The sequence below is a fragment of the Anthonomus grandis genome, chromosome 12 (assembly GCF_022605725.1).
Source record: "Anthonomus grandis grandis chromosome 12, icAntGran1.3, whole genome shotgun sequence".
Lineage (NCBI taxonomy): Eukaryota > Metazoa > Arthropoda > Insecta > Coleoptera > Curculionidae > Anthonomus > Anthonomus grandis.
The window spans coordinates 23,829,855-23,847,088 of record NC_065557.1 but is presented as its reverse complement, the minus strand read 5'-3'; the positions used below and the strand labels follow the sequence as shown (position 1 = coordinate 23,847,088).

Here is a 17,234-nt window from a genome sequence, read left to right as displayed (position 1 = left end):
GTGAATGAAAGTTTGTCGCCTTCGAGATAAAATATCTCTTCATATTCAAAACAAAGATCGGTAATGAGCTCGGTTTCTTCTTCTCTGAGATATTCTGTGCGAATTTGGCTTTTAATATTCTCAATTCGAGTGGTGAAAAAATTGGATTGATTTCCAGAAGTTTTGTAATTTAATAGGTTAAAAATAAAAGGCTCAATTTGAATATCGGAAAATTCTATGCTTTTGGGAATGACATTAGCATTGACTATTGACGTATAAAATTCTGTAATAATAAACACTATTTTTGCTTATTGAACTAAAGCTTTTTAACTCCTACAATATGAATATTACGGTACCAATTATAATTTACAAATTATTTTATTACGACAAATAAAATAAAGTTTTCAATAAAAGAGCAAATACTACAAGGCATATTTTATTTTTTGATGTAAGAATATGGGGATTCAAGCTGTTCTCAAAGATAAGTCATTTATTTTAACACCTTGTAAAAAACGTCAAAAGAATATTAGCAGTAAAATAGTACATTTAGTAGTTTATAAAAGTTGCATCACAGAGTTACTTCACATTATTGAAAATTATTTTTAAATTTTTAACTTAATTTTTATAAAAAAATTAAGTTAAATTATATAACAGTACTATTAAGTTAAATGGTTACCGTTTTTACAAAAACTGTTCAAAATTGCCTCCATTTGTTTAATTAACACACAATCTTGCTCGGCGAATCTACGACTACAAGCTTCGAAAATAAAATCCTGGTGTCCACGAATTAAATGACAAGACTTCTCAAAGCGCTTCTTGCTCGCAAGTTCTTCTGTGGTGGAGCCCTATCATGTAGGAACCACATATTCTGTCTCACATTTAGAGAACATCTAATAATTGTGGCAGCTTATGTCGAAGAAAAGCTAAAGAAATTTATTAGCTTACTATAAGAAAGCTCAACTTCTGAGAGTTCTAATACTTATTGTTAGGATGTCTTCGACTATTTCTTAAATATCTTCCTGAATTTGTAATGTTTCAATTAAAGCAGCTTTTCCAGCGTGGGCCAAATTTAAAGACATAGGGGGGTCAATCCACAAGGGTGATTCCTTAAAGGAACCCTTTCCGCATACAACTATTACAACCTGCATGCTCCGGCTGCATTCTGTTGACACTCTCCATAGGTAAGTATTACGTTCACTAGTTTATTGTTTTCCTAAATATCGGTCATTTTTCCGCACAAAATAATCGGACAAATGAAATACGCATTATTAAACGATATAACCAATCGAACCAAATATTCGTACTGAAAACTATACAATAACACAAATTTTGATAAATGGTAAGAGCAGTAAACAAAAAACGGTAAGAATTTAGAGAATATAAATTAACATTCTTATTTTTTTCAAATTTTTGATGTTTTACTATTTGGTTTATAATGCAACTGGTATATTTATACAGGGAGTTTCCTAACTACGGTACAAAACTATACAGGGTGAATGATTTGTTTCTGAGATACAGGGCGATGAAGGTTCAAAAAAATAACGGTATTTTAAAAATACTTTAACTATCCTTAAACCGATTTGGTTGAAATTTGGTGCAGTTATTTGAAGTTATAAGACGCTTATTTAGCTGTAACTAGATTGAAATTATTAGGTCCAGTGGCGTTTCATCACCCTGTATCTCAGAAACAAAGCAACTCCCGACATACGTTCATAGGAACTTTTTTTCATAAAACGACCTAACGATTCACCCTGTATAGTTTCGTGCCGTAGTTAGGAAACACCCTGTATATGTGATTCTTCGTATATCAACTCCTTTTGACAGTTAAAATTAATAACTCAACTTGGAAACACCCTGTATAGTATAATTCTGATGCTGGGAGTCTGAAATTATATTGGGCTAAAACTAAATTTATTAAATAGAAAATCTGCAAGTTTTTATTTATGTTAATCCTAACTAAAACATGTAGCTTTTAAACCACTTTTTAAAAAATTACTAGTGGATATAAAAATAATGTGATATAACAATAACAAAAAATTAACAAATAAAACACAATTAACAACACAACACATTAATCTTAGTCTTGCCAGAAAGTTAGATCAATCGAAGGTATTTCCGTACCTGTGCACTCAAACAGCTCATTTCTAAAAAGAAAATAAAAGATTAATTTACAAATTCGGGGTGAATTTAAGAAAAAAAAATGCTAGAAAAATGCCTGGCAAGATAATAATTAGATATTGCACTAATACACATTATTAAAACGTAGATTGTTATTCCATAGAGGCAGCATGTTATATTATTTATTTCTAGAACTCCGTGCTGTTTATTTAATTATGTGTATTATTACTATTCTTCTGGAAAAGAAAAAATGACAGTGAATAAAGTAAAGCAAAAATAATTCTTAAATTTTGTTTTTCTTTAATCACTGACAACAAGACACACAAAACCTGTCCTATAAAAGGCATGTCTTGTCTATGCCTTCAAAGGAATAAAATTTTACATAATATAACGTAACGGCAAATAAATGTTGAATGTTAACAGAAATTGCTATGGAGGCTGTTAAGAAATGGGCGAGATAACTAAGTCAAATTTGCCTTAACTCAAGAACATAGTGCGTGCAGGATATTAACAAAATGTTTCATTATATTTATTGACATGTTAAATAATAATAAAGTTTGCTACGTTAATTAGTCTCAAGATTAAGGGTTATAATTAAATTTAATAATTTGAACCCTAATAATTTCTTTATCATATCTTCTCTTTTCATTAGATTGTCGAGTCATTAAAATAAATGCAGTAATAGAAATGTTTTTAATATTTCAAAAACATTTAATCTTACCCAGGTACTCCAGGTTTTCTAAAGGCGTTAGGAGCTTGACGAGACAATAGCAATTTATCACTATTATCGCAAATAATTCGCGAGAAGGATGACTTTCGAATTTCTTGCAGTTGTTCTAAAATGAAATAAAGTTGAATTTAACAGAATAATTTAAATTAGATACAGATATTTAATCATTTTTTAATACAATGGACCTAATTCACGTTTATTTGCAACACTAGCTTAGATGCCGCCACGGTACATACCAGTAAAAACAGAACAAATTATTTGTTTGAATAGTTTAAGTTTTCAGTACCAGTAACCAGTGATGTTATCATTTTTAGACTGCGCCACGATACAGTAATCAGTAGCAAGGGCAAGACTAAATATTCGCCCACTGTTTCCTAATAATCGTACAAAAAGTTCATTAAATTTTGAAACTGTTTCCGTGTCTGTGTGGATGATATGCTGCACGGCGGTAATGGGCAACATCACCGCTCGGTATATATTTGGGTATTGTTGTTTAACGTAATATTTGCTTATATCACTAAAAAGACCAAGGACGGATTAATTTCACTCCTATAAGTTCTAGAGAATGCGGCCTATGAACTTAAATTTTATGGTTTCTACTGACTTTTCTAATGAGTTATCTAGGTAATTTTATACCTCTATCCAAGTTCGAGAACACTGCATATTTTAATAATATGAATAAGTAGGTTTTATGAAAAAAATTATTTGATTATTACACAGTACTTATGATACAGTATAGGCACATTGTGAACCTCCGGCAAAGTTCATTTTTAGTTTATTATCCCCCTTAGCAATTCTAGCTATTTAACGAAGGCTATGATATCGCAAGTAACGTCATAACTCACTCTCATGTCTTTAAGAGATAAGTAGGATTGTCCCAGGATTGGTTTACTTATCACCTAGGGATTAGAGCAGGATAAAGAAGATGTTCCATGGTCTTGACTTTATTAAAAATTGATTTAATTGACAGTGACGTTTTTAAGTCATATTTTTGGCTGATGCAGAGATGAGGTCCATAAAAGGTTAGTTATGTTCCAAAAGTCATAGCCTTATTTTCCATAATTGAAATAATTATTTGAAATATTTCTTATGTTGTGATGATATATACCCAGGTAATTTTGATAATTGTGTCATTGTTGAAAACAAACATTGCTGATATGAGTTGTGGTCTAAATAAGGCTAGTCTCGTTTATCTGAAATCTATGTGATTTGCAACTATGGTCATTTTGTCATGGTATGGTGCGCCAGCTAAATCAAATATCAACTTTAGGGCTTTGTAGTATAATCCGCAACTTAGTCTTAGTTTTGAATTCATCCGTATAAACATTACTGGTACACATATCTTTTATGTTGATTATTTCTAAAGGATTTTTTTTCTTAAAGACGAAATTTCATTTAGGTACGTTTTGTTTACCTTTTATATAGGATTTTGGAATGGTACGGGAAAAAAGTCTCAAACGTAATCGTACGCAGACAGATTATAGATGGTGGCGAATCCTATTTTATACTAGTATTAGCTCCTGGAGAAGAACCTTACCTGGTGAAAAATATCCTGGATTTATAGAAGGATGATTTTCAAAGAAATATCGATCTCCTTTTTTAAGGCGTGCAAATTGGTCAGCAATTATGTCTCTAAAAGTAGGTCCTACCATGCTACCTGGGGCTTTAGGCTCTAAAAGTCCTCCAATCCAAAGATCGATGTCATCCACTGACTTATATACTTTTTTCAGTTTTCTACCTATCTAAAAAAACTTTTTGTTAACTAGAGCCTTATATTTATAAGTAAATTAGAAGTAAGATTTACTGATAAGTTGAATTATTTAAAAACCCTACTTCACTGCCGAACTCATCAAAGTCCTGGATGCGTGGTAAGCCTGTAAGCTCTCTGTAATCATTGTAAGGTCTTAAGCCATGATCTCGACCTCTTTGAATATTAATTGCTGCTAAGTCGACTCCGAATGGATTTCCACCTTTAAACATGTATTTTGTAAGCTGAAAATATATTATTATAAATTAAAAATGTTGAAGTAAATGATTAAATAGGAAAACTACTGCGTCTGATAAAGATAAATCAACGTCTTGTAGAGGTTCAGTTGCAAGAGTGCTCAGGGCCTGGTCCAAGAATTCACGGTGTCTCATTCTAGATGGAAAAAACATAACTTCTGGAATAGATATCATCTCTTCCATTTTATCTGTACCATAAATGCTATAATTGATAAAACGTGGTTAATACGTGATGATTGCTTGATTTTTAGACATACTTAAGCTGTCCATGGACAGTTGAATGGCCAAATCTATAAGCAGCTGCTGCTAATTCATTTGTTATTGATGGATTGACTTTCGGGTTGTAATCTAGAGAGTAGTGTGACCCTTCTTGTAATGTAATACCGAACTCTTCGATTGCGTCATTACCTGTAATATAATAATAATAACTAAGCGGTTGCTACAAGAAATTACCTTAAGTACATTACTAAAGATGAGAAAGTAATCGACGATCGATAGAACGATCGTAGTAAAATGCCTGCGCGTACCGGAGACAATTCAACATATAACATCAGGATGCACATCTCTATCAGCTACCGAATATCTGCACCGACATAACTGTGTGGCAAAAATTATTCATCAAGAACTGGCAAAACTTTATCATCTAATTGGCGAAACTTGCCTCTATTACCAGTACAAACCAGAAACTGTACTTGAAAATGACGACTTTCGCCTCTACTGGGACAGAACTGTTTTGACCGATAGGACTTCAAACAGACCAGATATAATCTTAATAAACAAAGCCCAAAAGAAAACCTTTCTAATTGACATAGCAGTGCCAAATACCAATAATGTCCTAGAAACGACACTCACTAAACTTGGTAAATACGCAGATCTAGCTCACGAGATAAAAGAGCAATGGAGGCAAGATAATGTATATATACTCCCTCTAGTTATTTCATCCACTGGAATTGTCCCTTTAACACTGTCCAAAAACCTTATCGCATTGGGTCTTTCCTCCTGGACGATTGTAACTATATAGAAATCTGTTATACTGAATACATGCAACAAATGTTCGAAAGTTCCTAAATCTACCATAGCAAAATTCATCTCGCCTTCAGGCCGATGAAATTGACAACATCGCTATCAGCGAGCTAAAACAGAATAATAATAATACTAATAATATTAATTATAATGTCTCAGATATTCGAAAATTCAGAGGATATTTCCCGCAGACCAGTGGTGAAGAATATAATTTTGTGAAACCATGATAGAAAAAGCCAATGAAAATTTAAATTTCTAACGAACTTTACTGATGGCATTTTAAAAGTCTAAAAATACCTTGAGTTGCTGCAAAACCAAGTTCTTCCTGTCATAGAAATCCGCCCTCACTTAGACCCGAAATCAGTATATTTTCAGCAAGACCGCTCTCCTGCTCATAATGCTCAGCTATGTTAAAGGAAATCTTAATAAATTATTAAGATTACTTATCCTAAGTGTCCTATTAGTGGAACTGACGATATTAAAAGGCCCCCTAGATATCCAGATAGTTTCTAAAAGACAGATTTGTCCCTAAATAGCATATATTTTTTGAAGTTATATTAAGAAGACCCTTGACATACTGGAATTTAGTAGGCTAAGTAAGACCTTTAATTTAATTTTTTATAGTGTTTAAATTTTTCTACACTTATTATTAGAGTTGAGCTTATAATTTAAAAAAAATTAGAAATGCATAAGCTTACTCGTAATATTCTTCTAAATCTGATTGCAAGTACAGTAAACTCTCGTTCACAAAAATGTATTGCAAGTTTCATTTAATACAACTGTCGCCAAATGCAATGCGATACTTCTGTTTATTGCAACTTCCCCTCATTTGCTTTATTCCCACCAAGCTGCAGTATAGCGTACTTCCGACTAATCAAAAACCGAAGTAAGACTGGCGCGAGTTTGACTTGTTTGAATTAAACCAAGATTTACAATATGTAAATTAATACAGATCATATGAAATATCACGTGCAAATAAGAAATTTATGTATATTTTTAACAATACATAAATAAGCATGTTATATTATAGCTTTATTTTATTAAATTTAAGGTTTCGTTAGTTGTGGCGCGGTTAGACTGCGACCTGTGCGACAGATGGGCTGTCGTGTTGAAATGAGAGGCAGAGTGGGGACCCCTCTCGAGTTGGGATAGCCGAAAGAGATCAGGGCTGGGATTCTAAAATCACGACTCGATCTCGATACGATCACGACTTCGAATTCGATCGCAACCCAGTCGTGACGACAAGGGTGATTCTAAATTTCAATCGTCGGCTAAACTCGTTTTATTCGATTTGATTTAGGTTTCTTGGGATATATTTGTTATTTTCCCTAATATTTGACAGATGGAAGCGTCAATTGTCTTTTCTACTGATAAACACAAGATTTTTAATTTATTTTGTTAATTTTTTTCGCCTTCGTGTTTTTTTATTTAAATATATGCCTATATTATTTCTTTAAAATAAAAAATTGTCGTTTAAAACCATCACTATCCATTGGAAAATCATAATTGAATTCATGGAAAATCACAAAAACTTGTTGTGTTTATCCACTTTTGGTATGTTTAAACGTTTTAATATGGCAACATGTGTGCAATCAATAGGACCTAGAACACCAGGAAAATTGGATCTCTCTATAAATGTTAATTTAATAATTTCTCTAATCTCTTATATTTAAAAAATTAATGAATCAGTCAGCAAGGTGATTGTCAATAATTTCAGTAATTTTATGGATCCAATGACTTGTAGTAGTTTCGCTAATTTCAAATTTAAAATCTTGTCCAATGCTTCTTTGGTAACAATATGTGGCATAAAATCTTGATATATGATATATGTACTAAAACTGCCCATTCAATGGTAACTCCATTTCCTCTGCCTCTATTATTAACAGAAGGTTGTGGAAAAAAGGGTCGAATTAAATCTATTAGTTGTTGTGTTTAAGAAAGCTTCTTGATATACTAATGAAAACCTGGTATCATAGATAATATATATAATAACTAAAAATGCCTGGTATGACTATTGGTAAACAATAAATGAAACAAATACGTTTAAAAAAGGATGCTGTTACATTATGCACGTATTAAAAAAGGAAGAAGCTATATCGTTTGGTGTATACGATATATCCAAGCGTGTCGTCGACAAATCGTTAAAAACTAGGCAATCCGCAAGACACTCACGACTGAAAATTTTATTTAGAATCAGTCATATCGAGTAATCGTGTCGAGTCGTGATTTTAGAATCCCAGCACAGATTCTGGGACGCAATAAACAAGAGTTTCCTGTGATACAGTGACAATTAACGTCAGACGCTTATTAACGACTCAACGTACTGAAAAACAATGACGTATTAAGCGAGTAGCAAAGCGTACGAAATGCATGCGTGCGCGTTTTATTGTCAACGTCACGCCTAGTTGAGCGTTTGTTTGCGTGTTATATACTGCTCAAAAACCGTTTCTTTTACAGTAAATAACCAATATTATTGTCTCCTTTTGTACTTAAAGTGATGCCACCTAGTGGAAGAACCTGGAACGGTTTTCCCTGGGTTTGAAAATTCTTCTATGAGCAACCTATAAACTACCGAAAGTAAACATGGCATATATTAGACTTTGTACACATTGTTTGTTGATTACATTTATATTATCTGCCCTATGTTGTTGCTAAAAGTATTTTGCTTTTCTCATATACCTTATTGACATATCTAATAGAAAATTGCACATTTTTTTGTCGAAATGTGGGCAAAACTCTTAAGCTGCAACGTGGGCGTTGTTCTGCAATGGTACCTCAACTTTGAAGGCGTTACTGAGGTGGGGGCTAGATTGATGGTAGCCCACAAAACACGTTGGAACTGCAAGGACTGCGATAGCAGCAGTTGACGACTGATAGCCGGTAGCATCATCTTCTAAATCTTATAGTGACACGATGGAACTTAAGACAATGATAAAGAAGCCAGAGAGCGAGATACGAAACGTAAAAAAAACATGGACTTCATCAATGAGCGATTTGATGAAGGGAGGGAGTGTAATCGAATTATATTTAAACTGTTTTCCGAACTATCAAAGGAAAAAAGGAAAATAAAATACCAAAGAAGAGAATGGAGCGACTGAAAAAAATGGACCTGCCGATTTGGAGAACATGAAAAAATTATAACAAAACTCTTACCCTTAATGGTTATAATAATAATACAAAAAGGCCTTCGAACGCATTCAACACGAAATATTAATACATGTTTTGCTGGGCATGGGACTATCACAGCCACGATATAATGATAATCCGGAACACACACTGGAATCACCGGGGATGCACAACAAATTAATACATCTTATATTAATATAGAAAGGGAAGTTCGTCAAGATTGCTTCCTATCCCCCTTACTATATTAATGTATATGCAGAGTATATAGTTAAAAAATCATTAGAGATATCGTATATAATCATAAAGACCGACCCGAAAGAGCAAAAATAATCGGTATCAGAAGCAACAAAATAAGTTACACAAACGACACTATACTCATGGGCGAATCCAAAAAACAACTGCAGGTATTGATGAGAACCCTAACAAATGAAAGTTTAAGAATGGGATTAGAGATAAATGTGGCTATTTAATACCATGGTTTTCGGTCGAAACTCACAAGAACAACATATAAACATTGTAATTATATAATAATAATAATAATAATAATAATAATAATAATAATAATAATAATAATAATAATAATAATAATAATAATAATAATAATAATAATAATAATAATAATAATAATATTAATAATAAACCCCGCCTGGGGTGCGGGGCATAGAATACCCTATGGGTATCTCCCACTCGTAAAAGGCGACTTTCTTTGTAGAGGAGCTGTCCGCTGTCCTAAACCTGTATCCTGTCATTCACTATTACCCATCCTCGAGGAGTAAACGTCGCATTCAAAAATCACCTGGCAGTAGGTCTAAAATGCAACTCTCGATAATGTACAATCTTCGGAATAAAAGGGTGAATTGTACCACAAAACCTCTTGTCGCGTTCAGGCTTCTGGCAGCGGGACCTGTTCGAAAAATGAGCTACCGTCTCCCTCGGCTAGCGCCAGGCGCACCGTGACGCCGAGTAGGGCTACTGCGAACCCCACCACTCCAGAGGAACACAGCAACAATTCTCCTTTACCAGCTTTTGATGTTTCTGCGGCGACGAAAGTCAATTTGCCATTAATCACAAAAGCTGAACTGCCTAGGAAGCACATGAAGTGGACTACAGAGATCAATTCCTTCATAATGCGCTCCTATTTTAAAATTACCAAAATGGATCTGACCATCTATAGATGTGCTGTTCATCGTGCTTTTGTTAAAAAGTACGCCGAACTAGAACATCTTACCGAACAGCGCGTTGCTGACCAGCGGCAATTCTCCAAAGAATTCTTCAAAGAACTTCCCCCAACAGTAAATGCACTCGATGAAGACCACACTTGCGTATAGGAAAACAAATTCGAATATGACATCAATTCTATTAGAGACAATAACACCCAAACCGATATGCCCGATCGTGTGACTTCGGAGCTCTCTAGAGCACTGGCGGAATTTTACAGCACCGATCCTACCCGCAGGCCGAAACTACCAAAACTCAGAACCAGTAAGAACAGTAATGATATTATTACGGCTGTAAATGCTCTCTTACGGGATATCACCAGATACTGTCACAATCTAGAACGACTCTATTCACTTGTGTACTCCGGAGCAGTGGCAGTGCTTCGCATTCATAATCAACCAGTTTACCCGTCTAGGAATGAGTGCAGTGGTAATAATAATAATAATAACAAAAGTTTAAAACCTTGGTGGCAGCGACGACTCAAGGGCGCGATTGATAATATTCGAGGAGAACTCAGAGAGACTTAACGAGTTCCATAAGATCCCAAAACCATCTAAGCGCCTTAGAAACCGAATTAGAAAAATCTTTAAAAAAATCGGTACTTATACGAAACATCCAGAATATCAATAGCATGTGTGTGAGTATATTGATCTGCTTAAGCAAAAACTAAAGGCTAAAGCTGAGCGGTTATCCGGATACGTAAAATGCACCAAAAGAAAACAACAAAACGCCCTATTTAACAACAATCAAAAAGTGTTCTTCAGGAAATTAGGATCTTACGCTAACAACAACAGTCAAGCCATGCCAAGTAGAGAGAACCTTATGAGCTATTGGAACCATCCGGAAGACTCACCAAGGTTCCTTACACTGGAACTAACCGCATTTACAGGCATGTCGAACTTAACAACATTTTAGCCGAAGAGCAGAAGGGATATAAGTGAAAGCACCACGGGTGTAAAGAACAACTTATTGTAGATTCTGTAATTCTCAAGCAGACTCAGAACAACCACAGAAATATATGTACTGCCTTTGTAGATTACAAGAAGGCCTTCGACAGTGTGCCGCATTATTGGCTTATTAAAGTTTTAGAGATCTACAAAATCTACCCCACCATAATTACATTTCTTTCCAGCATTATGAAAACCTGGCGGACAAACCTACACCTCAACTTAAATAGTAAGTATTTACCAACGGAGGAAATATATATTTGTAGGGGAATTTACCAGGGCGACTCTCCAAGTCCATTGTGGTTTTACCTCGCAATGAACCCACTATCTACCATGTTAAATGACACCAAATATGGTTTTAAAATCACAGCCAACAGAAACACCAATTGTGTTGTCTCGCATCTTCTCTACATCGATGATATAAAGCTTTACGCAGCAAAGCAACAACAAATGCGACAGCTGCTGGACATTACGCAAAAATTCTCCAGTGACATCCATATGGAATTTGGTCTTATTAAGTGTAAAACCTTAAGCATCGAGAAGGGTGTCATTGTGGATGGAGACGTTAAGCTCCCAAACGGTGACATAATTCAGGCTATGGAGAATGACGAGACTCACAAATATTTGGGATTCTAATAACTAATAACTAATAAACTAATAATCAGACTGCTCGAAGATAAACAAGCTAAAACCAGGATTGAGGGACCAGTATACACAACGGGTAAGGTTCTTAAGCCTCTCAAGCCTCCATAATACCGTTGCGAAGGCAGACAAGAATTATACGCCTCTTAACCTCGCCTCGCCTAAACTAACGTCTGAAGTAAACTCGAACACTACAAAGATGGATGAATGGGCTCAAAAAAAAATACATGGTCGACATTATCATGACCTTAACCAACTTCATATCTTTCCTGAGACAGAATACTAACAACTATAAGAAATTTATCATTAGGGATCCAAACACCGAGTCAGACAAATGCAGGAAATATCACCAAGTATCGGAAACAATCCAGCACATAACATCTGGGCGCAGCTTGTTGGCAAATACCGATTATCTTTATCGACATAACCAGGTCTGCGATATCATCCATCAAAAGTTGGCCAACAAGTATGGACCTATTAATACTTACACTCCATACTATAAGTATCAACCCCCAAAGGTACTTGAGAAAGACAGCTTTAAACTCTACTACGACAGGCCCATTATCACCGATAGACAGGTGAGAAATAACAGGCCTGATATAGTGGTGGTGGATAAAGGAGTCAACTCGGTCCTTCTAATAGACATTGCGATACCAAATAACAACAAGGTATTGAAAGAAGAAGGTAAGTAAATATGCAGATCTAGCTTTTGAGATCCGACAAATGTGGCATGCAAACAGTATTATTATCATCTACAGGGCTTATACCGAAATCACTAGAAGCTAGCCTCTTGAAACTGGGGCTGTACAGGAACACCTACAACGACCTCCAAAAAGCGGTCATTCTGAACACTTGCCGCACCGTGAGACAATTTTTACAGGTTTGAGAGTTATTGAGAGAGCCCAACTCTTTTTATACTTGCATCCGGGGGTGGGTGAACTTTATCCAGCCAATTGGCTGAGATAGTTTGTGCATATTAATACTAATAAACTGTCTCGTAATACCATAATTTTTCATACAGCATTCATACAGCTGAAAAATATAAAACGTTAGGTGTAGAAGACTGGAGCAGTCTATGTAATAGCTACTCTACGCACCAATCAGCACACCTTAATGGAGATGTGTCAATATGTAATACTTATAAATACGAAAAATAAGTAGGTGTCTAAAGCACTATTTATTAATAAGAGTAAATATATATTTTTATTTTTTATGTCTGCACTACTCAAAACACATTTCTCAGACTGGGAAGTCAAATGCAAGGAAAATAAACAAGAAAATAATTAAAAATGAACCTCATTAAATTACATCTTTGCCAGATACTTCTTAAATGTAGTCATTAAATCAGACATTAACTGGTAAATTTAACTGATTTACTGGTAATTTATTGTATACTACTGCTACGTTATATGGAAAAGACCTTTCAAATATAGCACTCCGATGGAGTGGAACCGAAAAATATATACATATATACATATCAGGAAATCTAGTCATGTTCATTTTTAAGTATTAAGTAAGCAAATTTCTGCTGGCGCGAATTTAAGTTCCAAGTATTTTTAAAATGGGCATAGTTATGACCATGTTAAAAATATGGGCAAAGATTATGAACAGATGTAAATAATAATAATAATAATAATAAAAATAAAGGTGTTTTTTATTTAGGAAAAAAATACAATTACAAAGTTAATAGGTTAAAGGCGAGATTCAGCGTACAAAGATTCAGATATCTAAATGCCTGTTCTTCCATCTAACCTAATTATCTATACTATACTAAGTTTCAAAATAGGAATAATATAAGCGCTATAAATTATAAAGAGTACATCAACCAGCAACAAAAAAAGAGAATATCTGACAGCATATATGCCTACACAAGGAAAAAGAAACAAATTCAACCCACAAACAAAACACATCAGAAAGCAAAAGATACAGTCTGTTATATGTATGTATATCATAATATATAGTCTATTGCATTAATTATTTTTGTTATCATCATCGGGATAGAAAAAAGAAAGTAAAAAGAAACGAAACAACCACTAAATTATGCTTTATTGTTCCTGTAGTAATTTCTTAAAAATGTATTTCTTTAAAGAATATAAGCTAAAAATGTTTTCGGTATTAGTTTGGCAGCTATTTATAATTTTTGAAATTTGATAAGAAAATGATCTTTTATAAGTTTCGGTTGAGTGAAGTGGAGGTGTTGCCTTCCTTTATACCGGGTATTAATATTGTGAAAATCTGTGCGAAATTTTATTTTATTATATAAGTAAGGTGGAGATCTTAAATGAATTATTTTAAAAAACATTGAAGGTGTGTGAAAAATTCTTCTGTTGTGCATAGTCAATCACCTGGTTTCCTTAAGCTTTTGTTTTATGGGGTGGCGCTTTCTTATGCCATATATATCTATCTGCTATATATATCTAGGGCACGCCTTTTGGAGTCTCTGAATTCTACTCTCTTCAGCAGTTCTCAAGCATGGACCATACACTGCATCGCAATGATTAAGCTGTGATAGGACCAGCGAATCACACAGTAGAATTTTTATTTTTCTATTTAAAACGTAACGATCTGGATAAATATTTTTAAGGCTTAAAAATCCTTTTTGAATACTTGAATTTACGTGCTGCGTGAATCGCAGGTCACTATCCAGAATTAAACCCAAGCTCTTACAGTGCTCGACGTGTTTTATAGGCTTGTTATTGATATGAATTAAGTCCCTATACTGCTGTAAAAAATTGTTATGTCTACCATTGCCCCCAAACAGCATAAATGCTGATTTCATAGAATTTAATTGTAAGCAATGATTTTTAGAAAACTCGTAAACGTTAGTTTACGAGTTTTCTAGTTAGGTTAGTGCTGCTTAGATGATATGAATATTTTTGCCATGTTTGATATATAAATTGAGAAAAGGATTGGCCCAAGGATGGAGCCCTAGGGCACGCCAGAAGAAATCTCTAAAAAACCAGAATCTACCCCATTATAAGAAACAACTTGATACCTATTTCTAAAATAATTAGCAATTAACGCGCATGCCCCCTCCCCTAAACCAACAGATGACAAAATATTTATTAAGAGATCATGGTTGAGAGTATCAAAGGCCTTGCTATAATCAAGCATTACTAGTAATGTTAGACTATCTACTGTTATACTTACTGTTATGTTTACTGGGCTAACTTTCGCTTAATAAGTTTATGACATATAAGGTATATTTTATAACAATATAAGGTAGTAGAAAAGGCAGGCATAGTCGGATGGTAAGTATTTTAATTTCATCAATGCCCGTGGCAGTAGTTTTAATGTTATTAATAACCTTTACAATATCATACTCCGACACAGTCAAAAACCTAAAACTTGCTTGAAATAAGTTATTTTTAACACTTTTATATTCATTTAGAGTATTTTTATTTAAATTAATTTTTGGAACAGAGTTGATAAAAAACTGATTAATAGTTTCAACATTTTCAAGAATTTTAGGAATATTATTTTGTTTATTTTTTAGGTTAAGTAATTTTATTGAAGACCAAACATCTTTTGTAGCAGTTAATTGTAAGTTAAAATATATTTTTTTTTTCATTACTTATTGCAAGAGTGTTCATATTTCTTAGGAGTTTATAACTTATATATTCTTAACTATTCCAGTCTTTTATTATTATTCCAGTCAGTTATTACTTTATTTTTTTTTATTTTGCTAGCATTCTATTTCTATCCTGCATCATAGCCCTTACAGCGTCAGTCAACCAAGGAGCGTACGGCTTGGTAATGCGAAATTTTATAGGTGGTGCATGTAAATTACGCAACGCAACTATGTTGTCGGTTATAAAAGAATTTTTTTGATCAACATCTATTAAATGATTATTCCAGGGTATAGACCGAAGTCAAACCCATTGCATTAAATAACTCATTAATTTTAACTACATTCGAATTTTCATAGTTAAGTAGATTTATATTAAAATCCCCAACACAATAAATATTATCATGTACTGGAATAAGATATGAGAATAAGAGTATACTTGAAATTATTTAAAAACTCCATACATAAAAAAGTTGGTGGCCTATACACAACCCCTATAACAATATTTTTTGCTTCAATCGATAGTTTAAACCAAAGCTGCTCTATTGCAAGTGGAGAATTAATTAATGAGAAAATAAATTCACTTCTTGCATAAGCGCCGACACCTCCGTCCCGACCATTCCTATCACACCTTAAAAGCCTATATCTAGGAATTTCAAAAGACTTTTTAAGCCAGGTATCAGTTAATACAATAATATCATAAATAGCACATATTTGGTCTATAATCTTGTCCAACACGTATATTACTTATATTTGAATTTTAGAAATCTAAACTGTAATTAATTTTTCGTAATTATAGACTTCATTGAGTTTTGGCTTGATTGCTATTGATTATATGATAGCATATTAATGTTTTTTTTTGGAACTAAGGAATTAAGAGGGTTTGTGAGCTTAATAGTGATTTGCTGCCTTGTAGTATTCATTATTGGAGGGACGATCTATCATTTGAGCAAATCGTGTGGGGAGAAACGAAAAAGGCGAGCAACCATATAGGGTGAGGGTTAAGCATTAAGTTCGCTGTCTATTTCGTCAATTGAGTTTAGACAAAAATCATCGGTTCTCTTCTGAAGTATTTATTGTGTGATAGGGCTGTTTTATAGAAGTCTTTTATATCGGGGTATACAGTTTATTAGTTAAAGCTGATATTATAATAAGATAAAATCTATTGTGTTTTTTCTCGGTTGCAGGTATAATTCATTATTTATCCAAAAAAAGATATTGTAAGAGCTATATAGTGCATAGCTTACGTGATCACGTCGGTTACATTATTTAGGTTATTATTGCAATATATGTATAAGCTCTATTCTATTAGGTATATCAGATGCCCTCAATGTCAGTTGCCATAAGTATAACATATTTTAGAATTTTGGTAGACATATTAATGACATAAACAATTCTAATTGTATTTACTTTTTTAAAAGTCACTTATGTTATATTTTTAAATTGGTATTTAAATGATCAGGGTTTAGAACTTGAATCTTGAGTTAATTTTTCTATAATATTCTTTTAAAATAAGCTAATAATAATAATTATTGTATCGGGTTTAATCAAACCAAGCTAGCAAGGCATTTTGCTGCACCATTTGGCATCCCCAACCCTACTGTTACTCAGCAGTGTAGCAACCTAACATTTAAATTATGAATATGTCAACGGAATATCAGTCTTTCTTGAAGGATGGTAGGGAAAGATGGATCATTAATAATTTTTATTATAAAAATGCAACAGCCTTCGACAATCCCTTATAAGCCACCCAATATCTCGATATAAGTTAGATATCTTCTTTAAGTATTCGATTTTAATATATCAGATGTATCATTTATGAAAAACAAAGACCTCAATTTTAAACCTTGAGAGTCATCACAAGTAATATTTATTTGAT

The 17,234-nt window shown here is 33.6% G+C and overlaps 1 protein-coding gene across 1 annotated transcript in view; it reads right to left on the bottom strand.

Moving 5' to 3' along the window:
• Positions 1–1,889: 1,889 nt before the first annotated feature.
• LOC126742767 (chorion peroxidase-like) overlaps positions 1,890–17,234 on the bottom strand; it is a 31,929-nt gene continuing 16,584 nt past the window's right edge. The window contains exons 9-14 of the mRNA XM_050449555.1: positions 5,089–5,239; positions 4,880–5,033; positions 4,661–4,819; positions 4,365–4,569; positions 2,819–2,933; positions 1,890–2,123 (exon numbers count right to left, since the gene is read on the bottom strand). Of these exons, the coding sequence (XP_050305512.1) occupies positions 2,057–2,123; positions 2,819–2,933; positions 4,365–4,569; positions 4,661–4,819; positions 4,880–5,033; positions 5,089–5,239 (851 nt within the window). The 3' untranslated portion in view covers positions 1,890–2,056. The remainder of the gene's footprint in view (positions 2,124–2,818; positions 2,934–4,364; positions 4,570–4,660; positions 4,820–4,879; positions 5,034–5,088; positions 5,240–17,234) is intronic.